Genomic DNA, 16,752 nt, shown 5'->3' with positions numbered 1-16,752 from the left:
TTTGCCACAGGTGAAAGTAGTGAATGTTTATATAAAATGTTTATATATCGGTGTGGAAAACCTGGGTTCCTGTGATTAAATAAGTTGTTGCATGTAAGCTAAATACTGCTATTTTAAAGACATCCTCAAACAAACGTGCATGATGGGTGGACCTGACTGGAGCATTTGACCATTCCACAGACAAACAGTCAGCAGATGAATTTGACTGTTAAAAGGTGGTTGACATTTTTGACAACTGGAAGTAGTTATCAGAAGCAGAAAAAGTTGAGGAGATTTTTTTTCAGAGAGATATGTTGTTACCTCAGAAGGTACTTGGAATCTGGTTTAAACTGAAACTCAACAACTGCAATACTGTCCTGTGACTATATTGTTTTTCTGCTGTATGTCCTTTGGAAGTATATAAATAAATGTCTTTGTAATAGAGCTTTAACTAATTTAATCCATTAAATTAAGTGATTGGGTTAATGAAATGTGCCACAATCACACCTCCTGAGTTACAACTACCAGCATATTAGTATAAAGATTGCAAGATAGCAAATTCTCTCCATTTTGCATATCTTACCCTCCCTCCAAGTCCCATATCTTACCCAACTCAAGAGTGCTGTATGCAGATCTTCATGTCTCTAACATCCTCACAACATTGTGAGATAGGTTAGACTGAGGAAGAATGACTAGTTTAAGGTAATCAAGTTTGCTTCATGGCCAAGTGGGGATTTGAATTTTTATCTCAATCCAGTGTGAAACTACCATAGAATGATAGCTCATATAGAACAAAAAAAGCTAGAGTTGCCAACTCAGGGTTGGAAAAATCCTGGCGATCTGGGAGTGGAGCCTGGGGAGGGCAGGATTTGAGAAGGGGTGGAATCTCAGTGGGATATAACAGCATAGAGTCCACCCTCCATAGCAGCCATTTTCTCTCAGGGAACCAATCTTTGTAACCTGGAGATCAGTTGTCATTCTGGGATATCTCTATCTTGAGGTTGGCAACCCTAGAGAAAGCTGAACTTAGTAGCTGGCTGCATAAACATAACAGTACTGATATGAAGGGTATTGTCCAGGGTGATGGCCTGTTCCAAAAGAGATGCTAGCAGGGGAGTGCTCCAGAAGAGCTGTTAGCAGGGGGCAGCCATGTTCAGCCAGCCCAGTCAAAGGCTGGAATGGGAATAGAGTTACCAGGTCCAGTTCAAGAAATATCTGGGGACTTTGGGGGTGGAGCCAAGATACTTTGGGGGTGCAGCTAGAAGCAAGGTTGTAACAAGCATAATTGAACTCCAAAGGAAGTTTTGGTCATCACATTTAAAGGGACAGCCCACCTTTTAAATGTTTTCTCTTCACTGGAAATAATGAAGGATAGGAGCACCTTCTTTGGGGGCTCATAGAATTGAACCCCTGGTCCAATCCTTTTGAACTTGGATGGTGTTTTGAGGAGAGGCATCAGATGATATGCTCAAAAAACAGTTTTTTTCCTCAAAAAACAGCTCCCCCAAAGCCCTGCGGATCAATTCTCCATTATACCCTATGGAAATCAGACTCCATAGGGAACAATGGAGTGCCCAGCAGATTTCCCTCCCCACCCCCAATGAATCTGAAGTGGGGGGAGGGGGTCCCCTGCCCCCACTTGGGGATTGGCAACCCTAGATGGGAACAAGGGTGACAACATGCTCAGGAGCTTGCCAGCAAGCTCAGGCAACAGGTTCCATCTGGGAACAGGTCAGAGGAGGAGGCCATCAGCAGCTGGGCCTCCTGGGGCCTGTGTAGGCAGGCAGAGCAGCCTCTTAAACTCTCAAGGGACAGCAGGTAGGGAGAAGGGAGTGCCCAGCCAGGGAGGCCCTTGGCCCAGTTTTCCTTCAGTCACCAGAGGCCCAACCCTGAAGAGGGAGCAGAGAGAGAGAGAGAGAGATCAGGATGAAGACAAAAACCTTCCTCTGTGCCCTATTCTGATGCTGGTTCTTCCTATAAAAAGGAAGTACCGTAGGGTGCTATGACCCCAGGGTCTGTCCCATCAGTGATAGACACTGACAGGTATATTCAAGCTTTATTTCCCATGTAGCTATGAAGGGTGACCTTGACTAAATATTTCTGTATACCAAAACTTGTAGAGATGTTTTGAAGCTAAAGCATTACTTTCAGCTTGTTAGAGGAAGAGTTGTATACAAATGTAACAAATGAATAATGAAGGCTTTGGTGATCCAATATGGTCTACAGGACATACTCTGTTTTAGAGTACTGAACATTTTATCTAACATTAGAAATTATCACAAGTGTAAAATTAAAATACTTTTAATCACTTTGGAATGGCCCGTAACAATATTTTACCTAGAGTGAACATACATGATTTCAGAACAATGCATAACTATGTTAAAGAATTCAAGAGGCCTATTGATATAGAGCAGAGTTGGAAGATCCAGGTTCTTTCATTGCAGTGCCAACAGCTAGAGGCTGTACATTTTCTTAACCTGTGACCAGCATTCAGAAAGGTGTATGTCAGCTTTTAGTTGTCAGGCTTTATTAATGGAATTGATGTAGTGAATGGTGCTGATCAAACCTTAGGCAGAACATACACGTTTCAGGTTGTTCACTGTATCCTAGATGCTCTTGCTCTGGTCCCCTGCAGCAACTTCATATGGTGGGAACCTGTTTCTGCATACAGATTTGCTTTTCTGGTTGAGGATGTTAATCTACAGGCTTGGTACAGGGTGTTCTCACATTAAACTTTTGTTTTTATAGTTGCTGTATAACTTTCAGCCTCACTTACTTCCTGCACAGTTGAACATTTGGGAAAAGATATGCAGAACTGGCATGGGACTTGATCTAACAAATGTGAAATTACATTATATACATAATGGACAGGAGCCCATGTGTCAATTTAGTTCCAGAGAACAAGCTTTTGGGGTGACCCCCCCCCACACACACACACAATCAGGAAAGTCCACTGTATTGTGGCTAGGATGTGTCCTCCCCCCTCATTTGTAGTACTCACCACCTGTGGAACAATCTTCCAGAAAGGTCACCCTGTGGAACAATCTTCCAGAAAGGATCTGTGGAACTTATGTCAGTGTTTCCCAACCTATGTGTCCTGGACTAAAAGTGGGTTGCAAAACCTGTGAAAGTGGGTCCTAGGCTTTTGCACTTATATTGATTTATGCATGTTCTATTTTTCTTAAGTGGGTGACCATTTAACAATTACCATATCGACTTCCGGGTTATGTCGCCTTGAGCTCAGCAGGGGTCCATGGATCGTCTCTCCAGCAGCCCCTCTGAATCAGGTGGTTGGAGGGGTGCCACGTCTGTGACCTTGAAGGGGTTTTCTTTCAGCATGGGATTTTTGCAAAAAGCCAGGTGCATAGCGGCAGCTGTTCCTGTCTTTCTTGTATGCCCCCAAGCTCTACCACCATGATAGCTAACACAGCAGAAAATGTGAACGCCCACTTGCTTTCTTTTCTCTCAATAAGCTCCTGATGTATCGCTTTCCTACCTCAAGCATGGCAATTCTACTTGGCAAGTAAGTTTGCTTTCAATACCACTGGCTAATGGGTCATTTTACATAACAACAAACGGGTCAGTTCAAAGGAAGGGAAAGAAGTGGATTCCACCCCCACTTTCCCTGTGACTGAGGCTTCGAAAATTTTAAAGAACTTTGAGCATTGGCAACAATCTGAATTAGACTGAATACGGATACCTAAATCAACCCGGATTATAATTGGATATGTGTTAAAAAAAGGCTGTTATCTGGCTGCAATATGGTCTGAACAAAAACGAGATATATTCTAGAGAGATCTGTCTTTGTCATCTGATTGAAACTGAAATGGTAACATCCAAAATCATAGCTGGAGGAGATTTGGAGAGGCAAACTGAGCTACTTTTCAACTTGGATTAATAGACTGAGTTTGTTGACAGAGAAAAATGGCATTACCAAGCGAAATGTTTTATAAAAAAGACATATTACGTAGCATAATTTCTCTGAAGCAGGAACTTGGTTCATTAACAGAGTTGATTAAAAAACAAATGGGAGCTTTTATGCTGAAAGCTAGCGAAATCTCAAATCTACATGAGCAGAGTGTTAAAGAGATCCTGGTGAAGTCTGTGGAATTGCAAAGGGAGAGTGATCCACTGGGAAATGAACAAAAGAAAACCAAAATGGAACCTTATGGTGCAGTTAAAAAGAAAGACCAGAAATTGAGACTGACTGAAGTTTTTTCGAGAGGAACAAATGGCGTGGAATCCTTCCTACTTTTACCGAGAGGGATGACTGCATTAAGGAGAGAGAAGATGCACCTCAGCAAAGAAATCAAGATGAGGAAATTTTTCAAGAAGAAAGGTTTTTGAATTGTCTCTCTGTGGGTAGTCAGATATGGAATCTCAAAAAAACTGATATGCCATCTTAAAAGGCTAAGTGAGATTTTTGGGTTATATTAAGCTGTTTCTTTTAGGTCGTTTTCGCACTCACCTCCAGCTGGCACGACCCCCTCTTCACCGCGCAGGATCTGCGCGGATTTCGCACTAAATGCCGCGGAGCAGCCTTTTGCGCCGGAAACTCCCGTCGCAAAAGCCGCTCAAACGTAAATCGTTTGCGCGGCTTTTGCGACGGGAGTTTCCAGCACAAAAGGCTGCTCCGCGGCATTTAGTGCGAAATCCGCGCAGATCCTGCGCGGTGAAGAGGGGGGTCGCGCCGGCTGGAGGTGAGTGCGAAAATGACCTTAGAGTAATATGGATATAAGAGCCAAAGGATTGAAAAGTTTTGAAAAGAACTTTATGTAAATAAATAGTTAACTTGGATTAACTTTTAAGAAGGTAGACAACATAATTATCTTGTAATATGCTAGATTTGCTCTTAACAGATAAAGATATTTGTTTTTTAGCCTCATTTTAATGATGATATTGTTAAACTTATAAGCTAGTCTGTATTTTCAATATGGTTGAGTTAAGCAGCAAAAAATCAAGATGTGGAAATCTTCAGGAAGAAGGGTCTTTGAACTGTTGTTCCCTCTGTGGGTAATTACATATGGAATTTTTAATAACTGATATGTGATTTTAAGAGGTCAAGTGAGATCTTAAGGATTGAAAAATTTGGCAAAAATATTATATAAATAAATGGTTAATTTGGATCAAGTGTTAAAAAGGCAGACAACACAATTATTTAGTAATCTGGTAAATCTGCTCTTAGTATATTTGTTTGGAGAAACTGTTTATACTGAGACAAACTAATATGTCTTATCTTTAGTTTAGTCTTATTTTTCTCCCTATGTTCTATGACATTTTAAATTGATTTTTTCCCCTTTCTTTCTGTTTGAGTTGTTAGTTAGAAGGATAAAGATATTTGTTTCATATGCTTATTTTAATGACGATATTGTTAAACTAAAGTCTGTGCTTTCAATATGGTTGAGCTTAGCCAGTCAGTTCTGTGATGAGACTTGCATTTTATGTAATAGTTTAGTAAAAAATCTATAATGAAAGATAAAGATGGTAAAATATATGAGGAGAACCTCATACTTGCAGGTAGAATTGGGTATTTCACTTGGAGGTAGAATTGTAACTGACATATTTGCATTTCTCTTTGTTTCTGTTTTTCCCACTTTGTATCCACCCTTTCCCCTCTTTAATGTATCTACGCTTGTGCCTTTTCTCTTTGTAGTTAAAATCAATAAAAATTATAAAATTCAGCAATTACTACACCATGCCAAAAAGGTTGGGAACTACTACTTTTAGAGGGGAGGTTTTACAAAGTTTTCTTTATTGGGAGGAATTTGATGAACACTTTTAGCTTTCTTGTTGGGCATTATTATTTATTGCCAGGCTAGTTTAGTTCTTGTAAATGTTTTTACATACAGTTATTGTAAGCCACTCTGGACACGTGACAGTGTGATATTAATTATTTTAATTAATAATTTATATGCTGACATGAAGGTTTAGCAATAATGTATTTACACATGCACCTGATAACTGGAGAATGTTCCTTATGCTGCATTGCCATTCTGTTCTGTATTCATGATTGTTTGAGTGCTTGTTAAGTACCAAATCAAAATGATTTGGAATTATTATACATAATAATATGAATTATTTCCATGCAAAGGCCTCTGAAAAATACCCTTTTGCATTGTCCATTTGAAATTGTTCTCTGTCCTCCCCCCACCCCCGGTTTCTTCATCCTTCAGAAGGCAACTGTGTACAGAATTCAAATATTAGGGATGGGCACAGACCCGAACACCAAACTAAAATCTGGCCCAGAGTTTACCTTGTTTAAGGCTTGGATAGCTCGCTTCAAAAGTCATATGTTCGGACCAGGAAGTCTCCAAACTTCGAACTTCTGCCTGGTTCGGAACCTCTTGTGCACTCTCGGCAGAGAAACTCCACCCATGGAGTTTTGCACTGAAAAGTGGATATGGGTAGGATATTTCCAGTCATCGAGGGACCAGCAGTGACAGTCTGAAGCTGATGGGCAAGTCTGATTTCCAATGACAGGGATCAATCTGACTTCCTCAGGATGGGGGGAGGGGGATGTATATAATCACTGGAGGCACATTCCTGTCCTCTGTTTGCTTCTGGTTTTTGTGAGTCTTGTTCTCCTTGCATGTGAAAGAATATCTTTTGGTGGACTGAAGGGGGCAGAATTACTGGGGTGGGCGGAGAAACCTGTTGAATCTCCTGGCCTCTATACAAACTGCCAGAGTAAAAGCATCACCTCCCTCTTTTTCTCCTTTCCTTGCATTCAGAGCTACATTTACCCCCCTCCTCCCTGGTCTTTTTTTTTTTTGCTATGAGGAGTGGGAAGCATGGATAGATTGTTTTCTTTTAAAACATGTTTTTGATTTGATTTGGGGGTGGACTATTCACTTTTGTGGGTTCTGAAAACTGCCCTTTCTCTGCATGCTGGTCCCCTTTCTGCATACCCCTCAGGCAGAAACTCAAGCACCCTGTTTCTTCCTGCATTGCTTGAGTCTCTGCCTGAGGGGTATCCTCTCCCACTCAGGCACCCAAACTACCTACAGTTTTCTGGGGGTTTCCACTCTTCTCTCCCACTCGGGCACCAAAACTACCTACAGATTTATGAGGGGCTTGGCTAATTGCCCTCTTCCCTGGCTGTGGGGCCCCCTTTCTGCTCCTCCAAAAAAGTATCCTTTCTCCTCTACCACATATTCCCACACATTCCCTTAGCTAGTCCACCAGTGTCCCCTCCCACAGCTGTGCAGTGAGTCCCGGTTGCCAGGTTTGGTTGTCCTTGTCACCTTCCCAGGTAGGATAGAAGGCTTGGCCTCAATCAGTCATCATGTCACCAGGGATGGGTGTCTGGTCCCAGGAAGACAGCCATCTGCAGCCATGTGGGTGGTCCCTGGGGAGGTACTCTGGGAGTCTGATGCCTGTAGCTTAACCAGGTCCACACTGTAGTGTCTCAAACTGGCGCTGGACAACTCCCCCAAAAACAGTTTCCTGGAGATACCTTGCTTGGTGGTCTGCTACTTGGATCCCCCCAAATCTGACATGCATGTAACATGTGGACTATGTGCAGGGTCACCCCAGGAAGGAATTGTGTGCATTGGCCTCTAGCTCACCCAGGTTAGTTTTTGTCACTCCTGAACCAGCAGAGGTGACATTCCTTTGAAAAGCATTGCACTGAATGACCTTTTTTAGGGGTCTGTAACTCAGCCCCCTGAAATCCAATGTGGACCAAACTTGGTGGGTACATTGAAGAGAGTGATCTGGAGACAACCTGCCATTTTGGAGCCTTGAAGCCCTGTGTGGGGTTTTTTAAATAACGGACCAGTTCGCGAACCAAGCTATGGTTTGGTTCACAAACTGGTCCGGTTCAGTTTGTGAACTGAACCAGCATTTTCTGGTCTGTGCCCATCCCTATCAAATATCAACCTCCAGTTACCTTTGATATCCTTACCTTCTCCACTTTCAGCACCACCTTCATCATTGCCAACATTTATGTTCACTGTGGAAGAAAAGCAAAAATTATGCAAAATATAACAGAAAGGGAACTGGAAACAACTAATAAGGCCTGAACTGAACATTTGTTGCTTTCTCTCTGCAAGTAATTTCAAGCCTGGACTTTCAGGAAACTTTAGCATGAGCATATGGACAAGGGCCAAGGCTCACAGCAATGATATGGGACAACCTTGTGGTTTATTACCTGCTTGAAGGGTGAATGGGAGCTTGTTTGGTGGTATGTCTCTGTGCTGTATTTCATTTTCTGTACATTTTGCCAGCTACATTGGCTCTCCAGAGTGAAAAAAAGCAGGACAAATATGAAATAAATTAAATGAAGACTATCTTCTGATTATTTAATGTTGTGGTCCTAAATGTAGTTACTGGTTGTTTCCCAGCAGTTTGTTTTATTTAAGGATCAATTCTAGCACTAAACCAGCTATCCCTACCATGGTGTCCAGAGGTACCATGCCAGTGATGTATTTTGGCTTGTTTCTCAACTTGGAAGGAGTGTAAAATCTGAAGGATCTTGGGGGAGTGTAAAATCTGAAGGGTCTTGAAAGAGCTTTTGTTAACCCTCTATCAACTGAGTGACTAGTAAAACGCTGAGCTCATCTCAGGCAGATGCATCACAACCACATAGCCTTGGCTTGGCTGTAGAAATTGATTTCTTAATAATAATAATAATAATAATAATAATAATAATAATAATAATAATAATAATAATAATAATAATAATAATAATAATAATAATAATAAATTTATTCTTATATGCCGCCCTCCCCCGCTGAAGCGGGCTCAGGGCGGCTCACATGACATGGTTTACACCATGATTACACTAAAATCCATCAATACATTAAAAACAATTAAAATAGTTAGATACAATTCAAATTAAGTTAATTAACAATTAAAATTTATCAAATATAAATTAAAGTGCCACAGTTCAGAATGTGTATAGGATGGATAGGTGTCATCTCCGGGTGCCATCTTAAATGCAAGTTGACAGAGGGTGGTTTTGCAAGCCCTTAGGTATCTGGGCTTTGAAATTTCTCCCTGTGACTATTCTGGAATAAATTACTTCCTTTTATCTGGAAGATAAAACCATACAGCTTCTCCTCCCCCAAATCAAGGGTCTATTCCAGTTTTCTCTGTCTTAATGTAAAAGGTACTTCAGAAGAACCCAAGAAATATCTACTCTGCATTTGCAGATAGTTGAAAGTCCCCTGACGTCAATGGTAGGGATGAGCACAACCAGCTCATGGACTAAAGTTTGTGATGAATTTTGGCCAGTTTATGGTTCACAAACTCAAGTTCATGGCAGGTCAACTGGCACAAACTTTCCACAAACTTTCAAGTAGTTCATGGACTGTATCAACTCAGTCTAAATGTTTCCAGACAGACTGTATCAACTCAATCTAATGTTTATCAAACTTCAAAGCAACAAGGGGAAGCTTGGAGGGCATGTAGAGGAGCATCTGGGGGAAAGGGACGGTGGCTCAGTGGTAGAGCATCTGCTTGGGAAGCAGAAGGTCCCAGGTTCAATCCCTGGCATCTCCAAAAAAGGGTCCAGGCAAATTGGTGTGGAAAATCTCATCTTGAGACCCTGGAGAGCCGCTGCCAGTCTGAGAAGACAATACTGACTTTGATGGACCAAGGGTCTGATTCAGTAGAAGGCAGCTTCATATGTTCAAATCTCCTGTGACTTTGCTGTCTCTAGTTTACCCAGGATCTGTTCTATATACTCCTGAACCTCCTAAACCTGCACCTGTCAAAATGACTGCTTGTCATTTCCCCACAAAACGCTTTCCTGCGGCTTTTTGGGGACCATAACTCAGATCCCTTAAATCCAATCCTCACCAAGCTTGGAGGGCAGGTAAAGGAGAGCCTGTCAGAGATCTTCTGTGAATTTGGTCTTTTAACATGCCAGAGAGCCATTCTACCATGTCACAAACTTCACAAATCAAACCAGTTTGTTTGGAGGCGAAAAGTTTATGGGCACACCACAAACCACAAACCACAAACTGAACTGCATTTCCCCAATTTTGCCTATCCCTAGTCAGTGGGTTTTAAAGAATGTAGCTTTGTTTAGGAATGCTAACTTTGTTTAGGATTGCTTGATTTAGGATTTTTCTTGGGTTGTAAATGGTGTGAGTCTGGGGTAGAGAATGAAGGACACCATTGGCAGTGGCATGACATCAATTCCAGGGATAATCTGAAGTAAACCAGGAGTGAAGTCATGCCTCTTGAGAAATTGGCAGAAAGTCTAGAGTAAATACCTTCAGTAGACTGATGTCTGGAAGTGATATACTGTCACTTTAGAAAAAAAAAACCCACCACTATTTTCTAGTATTATTTTTGTCCTTCCAGCCACAAGAGTGGCATTGGGAAACAGGTGGTTAACTGGCATCATTAAATGTAGCCAGCAGAGGGAAGGATATGGGTGAAGAGATTTGTGAAGTCAGAGGGAATGAAAAATCACAGTAAAAATGAAAAAAAGCTAAATTTTCAGCTAACAATTGATGTGGTATAGACAGACTGTAAAGAAAGGATAGATCAACATGTATTGGCGGTTTCCATATATTTCATCAATTGGTTAATATTTTGGGGGGTCTCTTGCATCAGTATCTGAGCAGAGAGCTAGTTTTTACCCTAAACATTAGAGAAAGGGTAGAATAAGATAGATAGAGCAAAACAAGAAGTTGTATGAAGCCTAGAATTGCCAGTTCTGGGTTGGGGAATACCTGGAGGTTTTTTGTGGGTCAAACCTGAGGAGGGTGGGGTTTCGGGAGAGGAGGAACTTCAGTGGAGTATAATGCCATAAAATCTACCTTCCACACAGAAAAGTAATTTACTCCAAGTGAACTGATCTCTGTCACCTGGAGATCAGTTGTAATCCTAAGAGATCTCCAGGCACTACCTGGAGGCTGACAACTCTATTGTGGCCCCAATTCAGATCAGCAGTGTGGGACAAGGCAGAGGAGGTTTAATTTTGCTTCTGTGGTTTTGCTGACCAAAACTGTCCCTGGAACTTTTTTTAACCCTGAAAAGGAGAAGAATTGTAAGCAAAGATATTCAGCTACTGTTTGCCTTTGAGAAACACTGGGAAAGCATGATTGAGTGCCGATTTCCTAAAGACTTAAATAGACCCTCAGTTTATCTTAATCATTTAATAACAAACCTTTTGGGTTACTTTTTCACATCCCTGCGGTCATTTTTCTCCCTATTTTCATTTATTAATTTTTAAGAAGTTGATTCAATGTATTCAGTGGTTTTTTTGCATTTAGTATTGTCTTTGATTTTTGTTGTAGCTGTATATAAACATTTATTAATAAATTGAACCATACTGGTAGAAACCTACCCAGTTTTTTAAAAGTATGACGCAAATGCTAATTTGTTGAGCAAAAACTGTAATTGAACAAAACTGAGCACTTCTTTGATGACGCAGGACAGAAAAGAGTAGCTAAATATGTAATGCTATGAAAAGAACAGCTATGGGTCTTGTTTCTTTCCCTGTGTTACTGTGCAAATGGTTATTATTCAGAATGTAACAGGCTTATTTTTAAAAAGGCATACATGCAAAAAGCAGAAATTCTTTCCACAAAGCCAATAACACGTTCTGTCATCTCTACCAACATCTGCATAATCTTTTTTTCAAGGATTATGCAAAAATGTTATTCAATATCAAGAGTGGAATGTGAAAATGAGTGCTCTTTTGTTTGGTCTGGAGATATGCTTTTGGTTAGAGGCAGTAACTGGATCCACATTATACAAAGATTATTACAATTGCCATTGAGTGCTTGCAGTGATGAAGACAAATGCTTCTGAAAAGATGCTTTGCATGCTAGATTAGAGAATGGTTTTTATTTGCAACAAATGCCTTTGCTGATCTTCTTTCAGTCAAAGAGAAAATTCCCATGGAAGCTTTCTAAAGAGATGGAATTGGCGAGCTGCACAGTGGATCCTGAGTATGTGCAATAAATGAATAGCTGGAGTTTTATAATATACATTGGAATGAGCATTACAGCTGAGTGGATATCGCCTTCAGAAATCAATGTTATTATATCTAAAAACAAACAAGGCACCCTTACTAACTGAGGCTTAAATGCATTGTCAATGTAATGGATTGAGTTTAATTAACCATGGTGGCACAGAATAACTAACAAGCTATGAAGAATTCCAACAGTCAAGATAAGATGTTGGTCTAAAGAAGCATTTTGTTTATGTATCTGGCATCAGAAGTGGGAGATAAGCCAATTTCTTCCAAATAATGGTAAACCCTGGGTTTTTATCTAACAGCAACCTGATATTGCAGAGCAAAAATGTTGTATGAAAACAGAAAGCGGAAGTTAACAGCCAAGAGAAATAGTTCTGTCAAAAAGCTAAGAATGAGTGGATTAACCCATAATCACAAATGAAGGCTCAGGATGGATCACAGAAGTGTGTACAATGTCAAACATATAACGCTCTAGGATCACCTAATATGTCTCACCCACCTTCCTTTAAGGGAATATAGACTGAAAGTTAAGCTATTCTAAACGATTCACGGCACTGGAATGAAATGCAGCTGCTGTCTCTTGTTTAGGGGTACAATTCACACTTGTTACTCAATTGTCCCAGTGTTATTTTGCAATTTCAAACATTGAGGTAGTTGTCCATGGAACACAATGGAACTGGGTAATATTTCATGCTGATCCTGAAATGATTAATATTGCTGTCTGTTAATTAATTATATGTATGGCTCAAGTCTCTGGCGTTTTTAGGGAATGTAACAATTCCTTATTTTTAAAAAAGTTTTGTCCTTTCTTTTTTTGTATTATCTAAATGATGTTGTAACTATCACTAAAAAACTGGGAAAAGATAGGACAGCAAAAAGAAAAGAAAAGTGAATAGATAGATAGATAGATAGATAGATAGATAGATAGATAGATAGATAGATAGATAGATAGATAGATAGATAGATAGATAGATAAATTTATTGTCATTGTTCTCAAGAAAATGAGAGCAACGAAATGAGGTGCTCTTCCACAAACATACCAACACATCAACACCCACAAAAGGACATCTACATAGACCATTTAAATGCATCTAAAAACTCATAACCATTCATAACCCTGCATTTAGCTTAACCACGGCACTTGGATAGAAGCTGCCCTTGAATCTATTTTTCTTTGCCTTCAACACTCTATATCGCCTACCTGACGGTAAAATCTCAAATAGCGAGTGGCCCGGATGTGAAGGGTCCCTTAAGATCATTTGTATCTTCCTTCAACATCCCTTATCATACAGATCCACCAATGAGGGGATACAAGATCATTAAGCACACATCTTCCAATGATGGGTTTTTAAAAAAAAAATTAGACTGTTTTGGCATAATATTGAGATAAATCAATTTGATAAAAAAGATCATTGTAAGCATGATTTATAACAATAATTTTCAATTACATTTTTATCCCACTATTCCTCCAAGGAGCTCTGAGTGATATACATCATTCTCTACTCCATTTTATCCACACAAAAACCCTGTGCGGAAAATTAAGACAAGAAAGTGGCCAGTTCACCTGGTGACCTTCCTGGTAGTGTGAGGACTTATATTTGGGTCACCCTGGACCTAGTAAGCCTCTCATGTTTGTTTGTTTTTCTTTCCCCTCCTCCTGCTGTGCTTACTTTTTCTTGCTCTTAGTTTTGTTAGCTCAAGTGATTTGGGGGTTAATCTTAGTTTTGTTTTTCATTGTTCTATGAATCAGTTTTATGATGTTGTGATCCACATCAGATATGAACACACAGAGAGATGGTAGATAATGCAGCTCCCAACCAGAGGCAGGCTGCACAGTCTTGTCTCCAAGGGCCGTTTTTCCCCTTCATAAGGAGGAGGAGCGGGCAGGGCATTATGAGAGGTGAAGGTGGAGCAGGCATGCCTTAACGGCTGTCTCCGCTTCTGCCTCCCAGTCTTCACCTCGTGCTCGGGGAGCAGAGAGCTTGGACGAGCTCCTCCTGTCCTGCCCGGTATGGGGCCTTTCGGCACGTTGGTTTTCATGCCACAGCAAGCAGCAGCAGCAATCCCTCAGCTGAGCTTCAGAGGAAGGGGCTGTAGCTCAGTGGCAGCGGTTTCCTGGCAGCCACAGCCGCTTTTGAGCATTGAGGGATGGCGAGCAACTGATTTTCGGCCACGTGGAGGAGGCGGAAACGCTTTTTGGCGTAGCGGTTTGCTTCTGGCTGGGTTTTTTAGCTCAGCCAGCCTTTTTTTTCTGCTTTTTCCTGGGAGTTGTTCCCCCTCTGTAGCTGGGAATATTAGGTCTAGCTTTGGGGCCCTCTTCAGTCCCCCCGTCCTGATTGTTGGGGTGGTCTGCACTGTTGCTGGACGGGGCGGTGTCCATTTTCCCTGCTTATTACTCCCCTGTTGCTGGGCGAGGTGGTGGCCATTTTCTCTGCTTATTACTCCCCTGTTGCTGGGCAGGGCGGCAGCCATTTTCTGTGCTTATTACTTCCCTGTTGCTAGGCAGGGCGGTGGCCATTTTTTGTTAGTCTCTGCTTAGAGGTACACCCCCCCCCCATTTTTGCAGGCTAGATGTTGGGCTCGCTAGTCATGCCTAAGGGGCAAGGAAAATCAAAGGGCAAGAGCCTTGCACCAAAATCGCAGCCTCGCCAGCCAATTTCTTATAAGCGCCTGGCACCTCAGCCTATGTCATCTGAGGACGAGGATGACTCCTTTGAGCAGTCTGTATTAGCTAGGTTGGCTGCTTTGGAGGGTTCTAGTGGCAAGCCCCATATCACAGAGGTTGGGGTAAGAAGGGCGTTTCATCCAAAGCTGTCAAGGCTGCTGATAGGAAACGGTTGCAAGAAGAGATTCTTAACTGCTTGTCTTCTCTTGAGAGCAGGTCCGGCCCTGTTGAGACAGATGGAGCGTCACCTCTCCTGGTGGAAGTTTCTGATGTGGACACCCAGCAAGGTGTGCAGTTTGGTAGGGGTGAGTCTATACAACGCACTAATGTAGCTTGGCCCTGGGACCTGTGGGGGCATTCAGATACATTTTGGCCTGTGGCCAATAGCCAGTCTGCAGTGTTTACTAATCCTCAGCCTTGGGCTTAGTGTTTTAATTCTGCTAACCCTCCAGTGTCTTGGGGTGGCCTGCCTGGTCAGTTTCCTAAACTATCCTCAGCCCCTTGCAGTGGCTGGAGTTTCCCTTATCCCTGGGACCCATCTTTGGTGCCTGCTAAGGCCTTATCTTTTGGTGATTTGGCTCTTCCCTTAGGAGATCACTTGTTGCCAGCCACCAATGATAAAATATTAAAGGGTGAATTTATGGACCTTTTTTCTCTTCTCTACTGGGAGCTTAAGAAAAAGGATAAGGAGGACCTTGATGATAGGGAAAAGGAGAAAATCAAACGTTGTAAAGTTGATAGGACCTGGGCAAATTGGGTGCCCGGTTTCATTATATACACCGGAATAATTTCCAGGTCTCATCCATGGAGGGCCACTTCACTTTTCCAGTATTTTGATATCATATACAAGAGCTACACCAGCTTTAGTGGTCCTGCCTGGCTTCAGTATGACAAGGAATTCAGGATGAGGGCCGCCTTGAACCCATCCCTTCAATGGGATCAAATTCAGCCACAGTTGTGGCTGCAGGCTATGTCTCCAGAGAGACCTAATCTTGGAGATAGGTCAGACAGCGGCCATGTTGTGCAGCACACAGCCGCTACTTCTGGTTCCCGCGGGCATGCGGGGCAGGCAGTTCAACCCTGCTTGCTCTGCTGGGAATTTGGGTCACAGGGGGTGTGTGGGAGAGAAAACTGCCCATTTAAGCACAAGTACCCTCTGTGCAGAGGGTCTCACTCCTTTATGAATTGTTCCCAGGGTAAACCCAGGATGGGGCTGCGCAGGCAGGGCTGTGGTGGGACAAATAAGCCTTTTGGAAAAGGGCCCCAGCCCAATAAAGGTGACAGTGCTTGAGGCCTGGCTCCATAATTATCCAAATGTTGAGGATAGAATTTACTTGTTCAATGGTTTTAAGTTCAGTTTCAGAATTCCTTGTCAGGAACCCAGAAGGCCATTTATGGCCAACAACCTGAAGTCAGTTACAGGTATGGAGCATATAGTTCGACAAAAAATAGGGAAAGAATTGGTTGAGGGCAGGGTGATTAGTTCATTTCCTGCTTCTCCTGTGAGTTCTCTGTGGGTCTCTCCTTTGGGCATTGTGCATAAAAAGGCCCCACGGGAGTTTAGATTGATCCACCATTTATCTTACTCTCGTGGGGAGTCAGTGAACAATGCCATACCCGAGGTATTGTGTACCGTGCGGTACACATCATTTGATGCAGCGGTTCGCATGGTGAGGTGCTGTGGGGTGGGTGCTGAGTTGGCGAAAAGCGATATAAAGTCTGTCTTTCGTCTTCTCCCTATTCATCTTTTTGGATTTTGAATTGCTAGGTTTCCAATTTGATGGGCAGTTTTATATGGATAGGGCCTTGCCCGTGGGGTGCTCTGTTTCTTGTGCTGCGTTCGAGCACTTTAGCTCTTTTTTAGAATGGGGTGTGTGCTGTAGGGCTGGTTTAAGCAATTATGACTTTTTGTTTGCTGGCCCCTTGGGCTCCAGCCAGTGTGCTCACTTCCTGGCGACCTTTACAGTGCAGTCTGAGGAGTTGGGCATCCCCCTAACCCATGAGAAGACACAAGGCCCTTCCCAGCAATTGACATTCTTGACATTGCAGCAAACCTCTTGCCTCCGAGGGGAAAAATTTTTGAGGCTCCAGGGGCTGGTTGCCCAGTTTTTGTTGCGGCGGAAGGCAACCTTGAAGGAGTTGCAGCAGTTAGTGGGACACCTAAACT

The 16,752-nt window shown here is 42.2% G+C and overlaps 1 protein-coding gene across 1 annotated transcript in view; it reads right to left on the bottom strand.

Annotated features, from left to right (window-relative positions):
• The window catches only part of TMC1 (transmembrane channel like 1), a 114,290-nt gene extending 98,036 nt beyond the window's left edge, over positions 1–16,254 (bottom strand). The window contains exons 1-2 of the mRNA XM_060236544.1: positions 16,203–16,254; positions 7,871–7,933 (exon numbers count right to left, since the gene is read on the bottom strand). Coding sequence (XP_060092527.1) covers positions 7,871–7,933; positions 16,203–16,254 — 115 coding nt within the window. The remainder of the gene's footprint in view (positions 1–7,870; positions 7,934–16,202) is intronic.
• Positions 16,255–16,752: the final 498 nt, after the last annotated feature.

This window comes from Heteronotia binoei, chromosome 4 (assembly GCF_032191835.1).
Source record: "Heteronotia binoei isolate CCM8104 ecotype False Entrance Well chromosome 4, APGP_CSIRO_Hbin_v1, whole genome shotgun sequence".
NCBI lineage: Eukaryota > Metazoa > Chordata > Lepidosauria > Squamata > Gekkonidae > Heteronotia > Heteronotia binoei.
Note: the sequence above shows the minus strand (reverse complement) of the source record. Positions and strands in the feature narration are given on the sequence as shown.